At 31.9% G+C, this 13,952-nt stretch overlaps 1 protein-coding gene across 2 annotated transcripts in view; it reads right to left on the bottom strand.

Annotated features, from left to right (window-relative positions):
- Nucleotides 1–1,725: 1,725 nt before the first annotated feature.
- The window catches only part of LOC114330509 (pancreatic triacylglycerol lipase), a 36,721-nt gene continuing 24,494 nt past the window's right edge, over nt 1,726–13,952 (bottom strand). For both annotated transcript variants that reach the window (XM_028279853.2, XM_028279852.2), the window contains exons 7-9: nt 12,177–12,339; nt 4,764–5,094; nt 1,726–1,929 (exon numbers count right to left, since the gene is read on the bottom strand). In XM_028279853.2, the coding sequence (XP_028135654.1) occupies nt 1,854–1,929; nt 4,764–5,094; nt 12,177–12,339 (570 nt within the window). In that variant the 3' untranslated portion in view covers nt 1,726–1,853. The remainder of the gene's footprint in view (nt 1,930–4,763; nt 5,095–12,176; nt 12,340–13,952) is intronic.

Below are 13,952 nucleotides of genomic sequence, written 5' to 3' on the forward strand. Positions count from 1 at the left end.
ATGCTTTTAACATATCAATAAAGGCAGCAGAACAGTAACGTTTTTGTTGGAAGTCATTGTTAGTCTTGTTAATTATTCTATGTACTTTTTCTATGGTTACATGTTTGTTTCGGAATCCAAAGCTAAGAGGTCGGTAGGAGGTAACTTCTTCTAATTTATTGCCTGGTTTGGGGGGTCATTATTGTATGTGCTACTTTTTAGATCCTTGGGAAGTATCCCAGTGTGAGGACGGCATTGAAGATATATGTTAATAATTTAAAGCCTTTAGCTCCTGTGGCACTGTTCCTGTGATAAGATCATATCCCGGTGCTTTTTTAATGTTAAGCTGATTCATAATTACATTTTTTGGTTTCACTTACTAGAATTTTTTTATCGGCAGGTCCATTTAGAAGGGTGCATTTAGTGTTTCGTCTATTACTTCGATTACATTCGATTACTTTATCTTCTGAATGCTGCTCTGGATCGATTCCGAAAATAAACAACATGAAGTGACGAGCAATTCCGAGACTTTTTTTTTGGATCTTTTAACTGTTTTTGCAAGTATTGAAGAGCTGGTCCATTGCATCAATCTAACAACTTGGAATACCTACCAGAGTTTGTGTGTCGGTGTTCGTTCCTCGAGCAGAATTATCTAATTAGAACAGAAATTGGTACATATCCTATATTAGAACAGAAATTGGTACGTTTAGCAGAGCTTGTCATAATTACGGTGTCATCTTCATATTTTTAATGTTTTTCCCTACCTAACTCCTTTCCTGATCTCAATTTCTGAACTGGGTTCGTTATCTATTAAGTACAATTTGTGCTCTTCGATTCCAGTAAAGGATTGATAGTATTCTAAAGTTCCTGGGACGAGCTTATTGGAAGATAGTTCATTCGATTACATATTATCAACTTTAACTTATAGAGAATATCCGTCAGAAATATTCATATTTTAATGAAATAAAGTTTCAACAGAAAAGTGTAAACGTGAAATATCTTCGTCTTCTTTCTCTTTATAAGCAATTCTGCTTATTCATTGGTGGATTGATATCTCTATGGAAGGTTATCACTCCATCTTTTGCGCGGTCGGCCGATACTTCTTCTACCGAATATTTATCTCATGCTATTTTGACCACACGTGTCTCCCCCATTCTGGTTATGTGGTTATTTAATTTTTTATACATTGTACGTTATATTATTTTCTAACGTCTTCACTCCTCTTTCGATCTCTCAGCGTATTTCCTGTAATTCTTCTCAGTACTCTCATAAGGGGATCTACACATTTAGGGGGACTTCTTTATTATACAGAAGATGGATTACATCTTTGAGTCTTACTCTGTCAAATGCTTTCTTCAAGTCAATCAGACATAGAAATGCTGGTCTATTATACTCTAGTGATTTCTCAGTAATTTGCTTTATGACTAATATTGCATCTGTACATGATCTTCCAGTACGAAAACCCTGTTGATCATCTGCTAAACTTATCCTTTGATTCATTAGCTCTTGTAAAATTTTAGTTGTAAGGTTTAGGGTAGTATTTAACAGTAGTAAGCAACCTCTGTAGTTTTCTGGCTGTTTTAATCTCGTTTTTTGAATAGTAGAGTTAGTTCGCTCATTCTCCATTCTTCCGGTATTTTATTGTGTTTAATGATTTTCTTAATTAATGTTGTTAATTGTTATTTATACATCATTTTTCTAGCGAAGCTAAAGTAGAACGAGTAAGTCTATAAAGAAAACAACAGCTAAAAAACTATATTTCTATTTTGCATTGATAGTGCATGCTTACAATTAAAAATAAATAATGAAAACGACAAATGAAAAAAGTAACAAATGTAAGTGGTCAGTATGAATGATAAATCAAACGTTTATTATTAACAGTAGGACGGTATCATCAGTTGCGGTATACCATTTGCAAGAGGCATGTTATTCTTTGGGCAAACCGTGATGCTGAAAAAAGTAAAAAAATAGCATTTATTTATCTCTATAGTTAATAATTTTTGAAGTGAAAACTTCTTTAGGGACGTTGTGCGATTTTTGGATAGGGGAAAAAGCATTGAATTCGCGACCGTCATCGCGACCGTCATCTCTTCGGCGAAATAAATTTTGTACGTATCTATATATATTATGTGTATCTATACATAAATTATATAGAAGTATTTAAATTTAAAATAAATAATGTAAAACCTATTTTTGGATGGGGAAAAAGGATTTATTTCGCGACCGTCATCTCTTCGGCGAAATAAATTTTGTACATATCTATGTATATTATGTGTATCTATACATAAATTGTATAGAAGTATTTAAATTTAAAATAAATAATGTAAAACCTATTTTTTGATGGAGAAAAAGGATTTATTTTGCGACCGTCATCTCTTCGGTGAAATAAATTTTGTATATGTAAATATGTAAAGTATATGTATTAAAGTGAAAACTTCTTTAGGGACGTTGTGCACTTTTTGGATGGGAAAAAGTATTAAATTGGCGACCGTCATTGAGACCGTCATCGCTTCGAAGAAATAATTTTTTGAAGTGAAAATTTTTTTAGGGACGTTGTGCACTTTTTAGATGGGGAAAAATTATTGAATTAGCGAACGTCATCGCTTCGGCGAAATAAATTTTTGAAGTAAAAACTTCTTTAGGGACGTTGTGCACTTTTTGGATGGGGAAAATTTATTAAATTAGCGACCGTCATCACTTCGACGAAATAAATTTTTGAAGAGAAAACTTCTTTATGGACGTTGTGCACTTTTTGAATGGGAAAAAGTGCTAAATTAGCGACCGTCATCGCTTCGACGAAATAAACATTTGAAGTGAAAACTTCTTTAGGGACGTTGTGCTCTTTTTGGATGGAAAAAAGTATTAAATTAGCAATCGTCATCGCTTCGATGAAATACATTTTTGAAGTGAAAACTTCTTGAGGGATGTTGTGCACTTTTTGGATGGGGAAAATATTAAATTAGCGACCTTCATCGCTTCGACGAAATAAATATTTGAAGTGAAAATTTTTTTTAGGGACGTTGTGCACTTTTTGGATGGGGAAAAGTATTAAATTAGCGACCGTCATCGCTTCGACGAAATAAATTTTTGAATTGTAAATTTCTTTAGGGATGTTGTGCACTTCTTGGATGGGGAAAAACTATTGAATTTGCGACCGTCATCACTTCGCTGAAATAAATTTTGTACGTATATAGATTATGTGTATGTATTCATAAATAGCATAGGGCATAGGCATCGCGTATATGATATAGGTATAGCACTTCTTTTTTGATAAGGAAAAAGCATTGATCTCGTAATTTATATACTATAAGAAGTTTTCACTTCTGTCGGCACTCCCACGAGTGCCTTCAATTTTTTTAATGTACATAAAATATTTATAATAAGTATAAGGTGACAGAGAAGAAATAGAGAAATGAAAATAATCTATTTGGTGAATTTGCAGAAGAGAACTCAGGCTCAAGAGAAACTCTAACACAACATGGTATAGACCATAACTCTGTGGCCCTTATTAAGACTTTATATTGGGATCAAATCGCGTCGATCAAAACGGCAGAAATGTCAATAAAAAGAGAGATCCTCAGGGCTGTGTACTTTCTCCTCTATTATTTAATATATATTCCGAAAATATTTTTCAAAATAACCTCGAAAATATTGAAGAAGGAATAAAAATCAACGGAGAATACGTAAACAGCTTAAGATACGCAGACGACACCGTCATTATTGCGGACAGTGCTGAGGATTTGCAACGACTTTTGAATGTTATACCTAGAGAGGGAGATAGCTTGGGGCTAAATTAAACACAAATAAGACAAAAGTAATGGGTGTAAACGTGGCCCAAATGACAACATTAATATCCGTATCTATAAAAAAAAACATATAGAATCCGTACAAAAATTCCAGTATCTTGGTCCACTAACAAACAATCTTGATCACGAGGTCGAAATACGTGCTCGTATAATAGAGTATGTACCCACTCTATACTAAAATCACAATAAAGATGCACTAGAAATAAACAAATCAAGACACGTTGAATGTTACGAGGAGCACTTCTGAATCATTTTACAATGTATAAACTTTGTAAATCATGATTTGGGATTTACTATGTATATAAATTGTAAATTATGATTTGGGAGTGCTCTTCGAACATTCAACGTGTCTTGATTTATTTATTTCTAGTGCCTCTATTGTGATTTTAGTATAGGTTCGCTTTTCAAATAATTAAAAAATCCTAATAAACTCTAGCTTATCGTTAAGCATCCGATACCGAATTGTAAAAACATTCATTTATTTTAAATTGCTTTACGGAGTGGAAACACAGACTCTTGGAATTACAAGTATGTAGCGTATAGAAGCTTTTCGAAGGATGCTGAAGATCTCTTTTACAGAGCAAGTGACCAACAACGAGGTGCTGAGAAGAATGGGGATCACGAAAAAACTCCTAAATATTGTTAAAAACAGAAAAAACAAATTATCTAGAACATATTTACAGAGGAGAAAAATACTACTTTCTACGACTCATAATGGAAGGGAAGTGGGAGAAAAAAAAGTTCCAGGAAGAAGAAAATGCTCATGGCTGAAGAATGTTAGAGAATGGACAGGCATGGATACACATTCGATACTAAGAACAGCTCAAGGTAGAGAGCAATTTGCTGTAACAACCGGAAGTATATATTTTTTCTCGTGTTACTAAGGTTTTTCAAACAATATATCGTTTATATTATTTTGTCCAATATACAGCGACAATATTTACAAACAAATACACTTATTAAAATAAATATATTTACCTTTGAGATATTTCTAGAGCATCCACAGTTATCTTTTTTAAATATATCTTCGGCGTTGTTAAAATCCTCCAAGTTAAAGGATTGAACAAACTACTGTTATACTTCCATTCTATCTCGATGGCTTTCATATGGGGAACTGAATTAGTAGCAACAACCCCTGTGTATAAGCCTCCTGGTTCGTGGAAACCACTAATGAAGCCAATGGGTTCGGTTTTGTGTCCTCTTCCGTCACTTGTACTATGCATGGTGAATATAAGTTGGCCGATTTCTCCACCGTGTGTACGGCTGTAGTTAGAATTTGACACTTGGACTGTTAATCGGTAGTGATGCCCTAAAAAGATTTAAGTATTAATTAGTCGAAAAGTTCTAGAAAATTGCTGTAATATTACAACCCTTTCGCTGCGGATGACTCGAAAGACGTCGTTCACTTGAGGCTGACGATATACAAAAGTAAGTTATGTGCCCGTGCCGATGGCGTCGAAAGATGTCATCCGCCTGTGACTTAAGAAGCGAATGACGTCTTTCGACGTCATCCGCAGCAAAAGGGCTAAACTGTGTTTTTTTTTTCGTTACAATTTTTTATACATGCGAACGTACACAAAACCGCTGTATAGTTAATATCCTTCTTATAGATTTCAATAAAATTGAAAAACTATAACGGACTCCCCTCGTAGCTTGTGTGGACTCTTCTCACTATATCGTGACGCCACTTTTGTGACGATCGTCTCAGCATTTTAATTTTACTAAAGAGAAAAATTAATACAACGCCAGTATAGGGCTTTTCATCGATTGTCATTTGTTTCGAGCTCCTGTCATATGTTGAATAATCTATGTGTATAATATGTATTAACGGATTATACGACATATGACAGAAGCTCGAAACAAATGACTGTGAATGAAAAGCCCTATTGGGACCGTGCAAGTTCGGAAGAGCGACACCTCGTTTCATAGCTCAGCAACATTTTTAGCACTTTTAATTAGATGGACAATTATATTAATCCTGGTTACTGGATAATTGTCAAGTCCATAGTCCAAAAAGAATAAGAAGAAAAGTAAGTTTGAGGTTATGTTATTAAAAGGTAAACATTGTAGGTATATGTAGTAAATAAAACTAATTAATAAAATGCAGTACTACAAGCAAAATACAATTAATGAAATTCACTTTAATAATTGCATATCATATTAATATTGAGGAGCAACGTATAATTTTTACAATTTATAACACAACATTTGCGAAATCCCATTTTCTCTAATGACAGAAATATACGTCAATTTGACAATATGAATTATTTAAGAAATATATTAAGAAAATAGAAGCTCCGCTTAAAAAAATAGCGTATGTATTTAGTTCATTCTTTCACGGTTTTTGCTCTGAATTTTAAAGAACCGCTTGGATTGATATGAAATTTGGCATGCGCATAGCTTACATGTCAAAGAAAAAAAGTGATATTGTGCCGATGTGTGCTTTTGCCCTGGGGGTGACTTTCACCCCTCTTGGGGGTGAAAAATATAAGTCCAAAATAAGTCCGGAAATGGATAAACTGACTAATTTTAAGTAACTTTTGTTCTATAGAGCTTTTTCGCCAAGTCAACACTTTTCGAGTTATTTGCGAGTGAATATGTTCATTTTTCAACAAAATAATTACATTTTTAGACGGTTTTTCGCAAACAAAACTCAAAAAGTAAGTATTTTGTCGAAAAATACGTTCTTAGCAAAAATATAGCCTGTAAAAAAGTAAAAAAATGGTATATGCGTTAGGTCTCTGGACCTCGTAAAACCAGAGTTATAGCCAATAAAAAATAGATTCATATTCACCAAATTTCAAATAGAATACTTCGAAGTGAAATATCCAAAAAATTAAGCACTTTTTGGGGAAAACCCATTATAACTTTTTTAAAGTGTCTAAAAAATCTTTATTTCTGTTTTTATAAAAGTTTCTAGTATTAAATTTAAGCAAGTTACGCTCAAAATAAAGTTGGTCCCTATTGTTTTGGCAAAAAAAATTGGGAAGACCAACCCCTAATTAGCAACTTAAATGAAATTAATCGTTACCGCTCCACAAATTATTTTACTTATGTTGTGTTTATATGATCTGTAAGTTTCATCGATACAAAATGCTTATTTTGGAAAAAATTTGGTTTTAAAGTAAAATTTTTAAAAATTTTATTTTTGAAAAATATGCTTTTTTCAAAATAACTTAAAAAATTTAAGAAATACCAAAAATCTCGAAAAACAAAAAAGTCAGCATTGCTTTTCTGAATATCATGTATTTTCTTGTTTTTCTGTTAGACAAAAATTGATTTGGTGTTTCTAAAGTTGCATACATTCGTGATCAGTGACTCGTTCAACCCCTTTTAAGTACACCCATTTCAAAAATAAGGGCTTTGAACCGAGGAAACTTACAGATCATATAAACAATACATACACGAGTCAATAAACTTGTGAAGTCGTAACGATTAAGTTCATTTGAGATACTAATTAGGGAGTGATTTTCCCGATTTTTTTACCAAAAAAAAAAGGGACCAACTTTATTTTCAGCGTAACTTGTTTACTTTTGATGCTAGAATTTAAAAAAAAAACAAAAATGAAGCTTTTTTTATACACTTTAAATAAGTTGTAATGTGTTTTCCCCGAAATGTGCTTCATTTTTGGTTATTTCACGTTAAATTATTCCCTTTGGAATTTGACGAATATGAACCTATTTTTAATTAGCTATAACTCTGCTTCTACTAGGTATAGAAACGTGATATATACACCATTTTTTAAAAATTTTTACAGGCTATATTTTGCTAAGAATGTTTTTTCGACAAAATACTTACTATTTGAGTTATTTGCAAAAAACCGTCTAAAAGCGTGGTTATTTTGTTGAAAAAGTGAACATATTCACTAGCAAATAACTTGAAAAGTATTGACTTAGTAGGCTATTGATTATGTTCAAAATAAGAGAGCTAAAAGGAACTACAACGTTAATGGGATTTTATTGTCTCATATAGTCAATGGACCTCTATATTTGAAAAACCCGCGGAGTGCTACCATTTAAATAGGTGCGTTTTTGAGAAAGGGGCGACTTAGTCCCTAGACCCAGGGTGAATTAGGGTGAGTTCTATGGACTTTTGGTACAAACACGTCTACAGGAAAATTATTCCAGGTTAAATTATCTATCGAAATATCATATTTTAGAGTCAAAAATATTTTTTTTTCACAAAAATATATTCAAAAGAAAAGCAAGACAAAAACACCAAAGAAAGCAATTTTGTTTTTTGCCCCATAACTTTTTTCCTCATGGATATAGATATAGGTATTGCTTCAGCGAAAAATAACTTCAGTCCTTTCTCTTTAAAATAACGTTCAGTAGAAGTCACTAAGATTTATATTTTCCGAAATAGGATTTTTAAAATTTCACCGCTCACAGCATTTTTAGGGCCATTTTCCCCATTATTTCGCAAACATTGTTCTGTAACTTTTTTCTACGCATTTCTAGGTATATGTAATGGTACATTTAGTAGAAATAGAAGTCAATTACCTTTAAAATGGTCTATTGTATAAGGTTGTGCTACTATTTTTAAGCAAGTTATGCTTTTTCAAGGTTTTATACTTTTGATGATTTTTGATATTATTGTTTAAATTTCTTCTTATGACTTTTTTTCTTGTACATTTAAATATATACATTGTGCGATAAACAAAGCTTATTTTCTTTTCTTTAAACTGGTGTATTGCAAAAAATTCTAGGACTATGTTTAAATAAGATATCCGTAGGATATCCAAAAGTATCCGTAATTTGAGAAAAATTTTAATGTTTTTATTTTTTCAATTAAAAGAATATAGCTGCATATTATAACATAATTTTTAATTCCAAATAACTTTTCTTAATAACATTTTTCGATATTGTGAAATATAAAGGTACTTCACTCTTGAGCGAACTTCATATTTTTTAACATACCTCGTACAATATTGATAAAATTTGATATCTGATGATTGCATCTGAGGTTTTAGATTATGCAGAGCATTTTATAAGGAATAATTTTTTCATAAAGTTAATAATAAAAAAGTTCGCATATGGTTCCAGCTTACTGGGACCTGTGGCATGTGTATATGTCACATTTTGAGAACGCATATCTTGTTTAAACATAGTCCTAGAATTTCTTACAATACACCATTTTAAAGTAAAGAAAATAGGCTTTCTTTTTCATTGCACAGTGTATATACCTAAATATACAATAAAAAAGTTATAATGAGAAATTTAAAAATAATCGAAAAATATATCAAAAATCATTAAAAGTATACAATTTTCAAAAACCATATCCTGCTTAAAAAAGGTCATACAGCCTTCTACAATAGACCATTTTAAAGGTAATTAACTTTTCTTCCTAATAAATGTCATTACATATACCTAAAGCTGCGTAGAAAAAAGTTACAGAATAATGTTTGCGAAGCAACAAGGAAAATGGGTCAAAATCGCTGTGAGTATCGAAGTTTGAAAAACCATATTTTGGAAACTATAAATTATACAGACTTCTACGAAACATCATTTTAAAGAGGAAGGAGGGAAGTTTTTTTTCTGTAAAGCAATGCCTATACCTATATCCTCATGGTTAAAAGTTATTGGACCAAAAACAAAATTGCTATCTTTCGTGTTGTTTCCTTGCTTTTCTTTTGAATATATTTTTGCAAAACAAAATAGTTTTCACCTTGAAATGTAATATTTCAATAGTAAATTTAACCTGGAACAATTTTCCTGTAGACGTGTTTGCACCAAAAGTGCATAGAACTCACCCTAATTCGCCCCGTGCCTAGGGACTAATTCACCCCTTTCTCAAAAACGCACCCCTTTAGATGGTAGCACTCCGCGGTTTTTTCATATCTAGAGGTCCATTGACTATATTAAACAATAAAAACCCCGTTAACGTTGTAGTTCCTTTCTATAATAGATAATCAATAGCCTATAGTGAAAAAACTCTATAGAACAAAAGATACTTAAAATTATTCAGTTTATCAATTTCCGGACTTACTTTGGACGAATACTTTTTCAACCCCAAGAGGGGGTGAAAAGCACCCCCGGGGCAAAAGCACATATCGGCACAATATCACTTTTTTCTTTTACTTGTTAGCTATGTGTATGCCAAATTTCATGTCAATCCAAGCGGTTCTTTAAAATTTAGAGGTTTTGTAATATTTTACCGTTAAAGAATGTACTAATTGTTGTCGAGTAGGTAATGAAATATTGTTACAATTTTAGTTTACTTTTAAATCAGATCTTCTTTTGAATATATTTTTAATTGCAGTTTATCTCCATTAAATATATAGGTAATAGTTATACTGAATTCGCTCAGCCGAGATTCATTTTGAAACATTCGGAATAGGAAACATACAACAAAAAAATTCCTACCTCACACTATTTTAACTGCTCAAATCAACTTAATCTTTCATTAAAAAAGGAAGAATTATTGGAAATAGTGAGAGTGCATACTAAACTGTAAAACATTTTAATTTTAAAAAATAAATAATTTTCTCATTTGTTATCAATACATTGTACCTAATGGTGTAAATAAATAATTATTGATTGGTGGAAGGTTTATGTTATTTATGTCTGTTTACTATTAATAATATTGGCTATGAGCAGGTATGTTTATTTGTGTTGTAATTTACAGTTACGTCTAGCAACCTAACTTCCAAAAAAAATTACCAACATCACTAGACAATTGTGTCTCAGATTAGCGAATCGACTTTAACATGATATTTTTTCAATGAAAATAAACTATACATAACGTTTCCTCCCCCTCGTATCTTTTGGACAGTTATGCTTATAATGGTGAAATTTGGAGAGAGCAGGAGAGAGGAAATAAACAGAAGCAGGCTTTTCAAATAGTCACAATAGGTGACGTAATAGTGACAGATGACATTACAGAAACACTTTGAGCGATAATTTTAAAGGGGACCTTATGGCAAGTGATTTCTCGTTTGAAAGGTATTGAAAATAATATGCTGGATCTCGGGGATTAGTCCTTAACTGGAGTAGCTGGTATAGAAAATAAGTATACACATCTATGCCGCACCTAGTACTTAATTGATCATGCATCGCGATTTACATGTATCGAGTTTATTATTAAGTGTGTCAAATCTCGCACTCCCTTCTTTTACATCAACAAACGTTATACATATGATACAGTGGGGCGTTACTGGGACAACTGTCTGTTTTACGAAACTGCTTATACGCTCTGAGCTTCGCTGGTGTCGCTCCTAGCGGATTACTAATGCAACTTTCACCGATAATTTTTAAATTTATTATTTAATTGTTATCGCTTAATATTTACAACGCAAAAAAGTAATTAAATTGTAATCGATTTTTTAAAGATTTTGCTAATCATTTTAACGTTCTATTAATGAAATATTAATTTGTTACTTCGGATACTTTCACAATTATCGTGTAGATGGCGCTCAGGTTAATTTATAATTACATATTACGAAGTATTAAAAAAATTTAAATTTAGTATTTAAAACGTAAGTATATTTAAGGTAAAAATATACACCACAGCTTTGACCAACTAATATTATTTCCTATTAAGAGGAAACAGTAGCGATCAACAGGTAGCGAAAACGCGTTCTTAGATTGCGGCTGTAGTTTTGAATATTTTTTCAAGATATTTGTCACACTTATTCGTAATATAATAAAGAATGGCGGTACAGAGCCCAATTTGAAAAATGTATTAATATGTGGAAATTACTCTGTAATTAAATACAATATTAAGAAAACGAGCCTGTACCGCCATTAAGAACAAAAAAATACACTTTCTTCAAATAAACTTTTTTATCCGATGCCTAGATTTTGTGTCATTTTCGAACTACCAATGAAATAAAAAATTTTAGTATGTAGTTCCAAAATGATAATTAAAATCTAGGCATCGAATAAAAACGTTTATTTGAAGAAAGTGTATTTTTTTGTTCTTCTTAATGGCGGTACAGACTCGTTTTTTTAATATTGTATTTAATTACAGAGTAATTTCCACATATTAATATATTTTTCAAATTGGGCTCTGTACCGCCATTCTTTATTATATTACGAATACGTGTGCCAAATATTTCGAAATAATATTCAAAATTACAGCCGCAATCTTGGAACGCGTTTTTGCTACCTGTTGATCGCTACTGTTTCCTCTTAATGTTTTTAATTTCAATGTTTTAAATTAATCACTTTGACATTTATGTCAAATTTCCAGTAAAAGCTTACAGACTTGTCACTACTGGCGCTCGCGAATTTTTAATTATCCCCTCTACCTACGAGCTCATAGCGTATATCGCAAGGTTAACAAAAATATTATGACATACGACACGCATGCATATGAATTGTGCGCCCTTGTTTAAAAATGAAAACAAATGTTTATTGCAAAACTTAATAAAGGAAATATTTCACTTACTACAAAAAGGATCGCTTTCTCCTGTAATTAAATACTGAATCCTACTAGTGTGTTTCCATCTATCAGCGAAGTGTAGTTCGTAGTGTTTCCGCCCATGAAAACCAAATGGAATGCAGTTTTCTCTATTGGAGCCACATCCAAAACATTTTCCACTTGTAAAATCCTTTAAAAATAATTCAAACAGAAAATAAAAATCATGTAATAACATAGCCGCCTATAATTATGTTTTTTTTGTAAATACCACTTTCAAAAAAGGACTGTAGAGGGGAATCCGGGGCGAAAAGGGGTACAATACTCAATTTTACAATATTGTTAGCAGTAAGGTTAGCTCCATTTTACAGTATGCCTCTAATGTATGGTCTCCGTTCTACTTAAGGTACTAGTACACTTTAGAAGACCAAAAATAAGCATTTTTTCAAGATTTTTTCTCTCAGAAACTTTATTAAAAATTAACATAAAACTTTTTACATATTAACATCTAACTCTTAGAGAATACAAAAAATATATCTTCTTTCATTTATGCCCGTACACTAATATTGTAGAGGGAGCCAAAGTCGAGGCCTCGAAAAATAATAGTTCCGACGGCGGACAGTTGTTAATCTCAGGATTGGGACCTCTAAAACAAAAAGATTGTACGGCATTTGAAAAAGGAAGGTTTCTTACGTGACAATTTACCACCGTTGGTGAAAAATTCCGCAAAAAACAAAGATTTTACGAAAATTTGAAAAAATTTTGTGAAAAAATCGCCCGTTTTCTTTCAGTTTTTCATGGTTAAAAAATATTTATTTTTTATTTTTTGGTCAAATTGTGGTAAATTATCACGTAGGAAACCTTTCAAATGCAGTACGATTTTTTTGTTTCAGATATCCCAATCCTGAGATTAACTGTCCGCCATCATTTTTCGAGGCCTCGACTTTTGCGTCCTCTATAATATTAGTGTACGTGCATAAAAGAAAAAACTAAGTACTCCTTAAGAGTTAGATATTAATATGTAAATAGTTTTATGTTCATTTTTATTAAAGGTTCTGAGAAAAAAAAACAATGTGTGTGTACTTTGTACGCACGTAAGAAGTTATACTTCTATTATATGATTTCTTAAAAATAAATATACTTTAAACAGTTTGTTTTATTTTTTTTAAACACCAAACTAATTTTGTGCTTACCGCTTTAAAAAAAATAAAAAAGGTATAGGATTGCTCCGGATTCGAACTCAAGACCTCTCGATCTTTAGCCGAATGCTATACCAAATACGCTACGAGGACTGTGTCTGTATCGGTTCGGACGTACCTAATGACAATTCACGGTAACAAACAGACAAGGTGAAGTATATTAAATATACAATAAAATGTTTTAATAATACTCATCTTACTCCTGAGGAAGACAAATCCAAAGACACAAAAATTTTAATAAATATATTTACTAAAAACACTAATATATTCTTTTCACACCTTTTCTTGCGCTGATTTATACATAACTTGAAAGATTTAGCAACTAAACGCCATACTGTCTGTGTGCGCATGCGCGCAGTATTATGAAATTTTACTCTCAATCGCGAAAAAAATATTTATTTTTGGTCTTCTAAAGTGTAATAATACCTTAAGCCTTATATCCTGGAAAATCGCAGGATAATGTCAGACTCAATACACCTTAACGTGTTATCTGGACAGATTTGTTGCCATATCCTGCTAGAGCTGTTCTCTTTTAAAACACCTAATGGGGTTGCCAGAAATTCTTGCTTGTTTGATGTTCCATATACTATTTTGTTAGTACTGTTCC

This window comes from Diabrotica virgifera, chromosome 2, assembly GCF_917563875.1.
Source record: "Diabrotica virgifera virgifera chromosome 2, PGI_DIABVI_V3a".
Lineage (NCBI taxonomy): Eukaryota > Metazoa > Arthropoda > Insecta > Coleoptera > Chrysomelidae > Diabrotica > Diabrotica virgifera.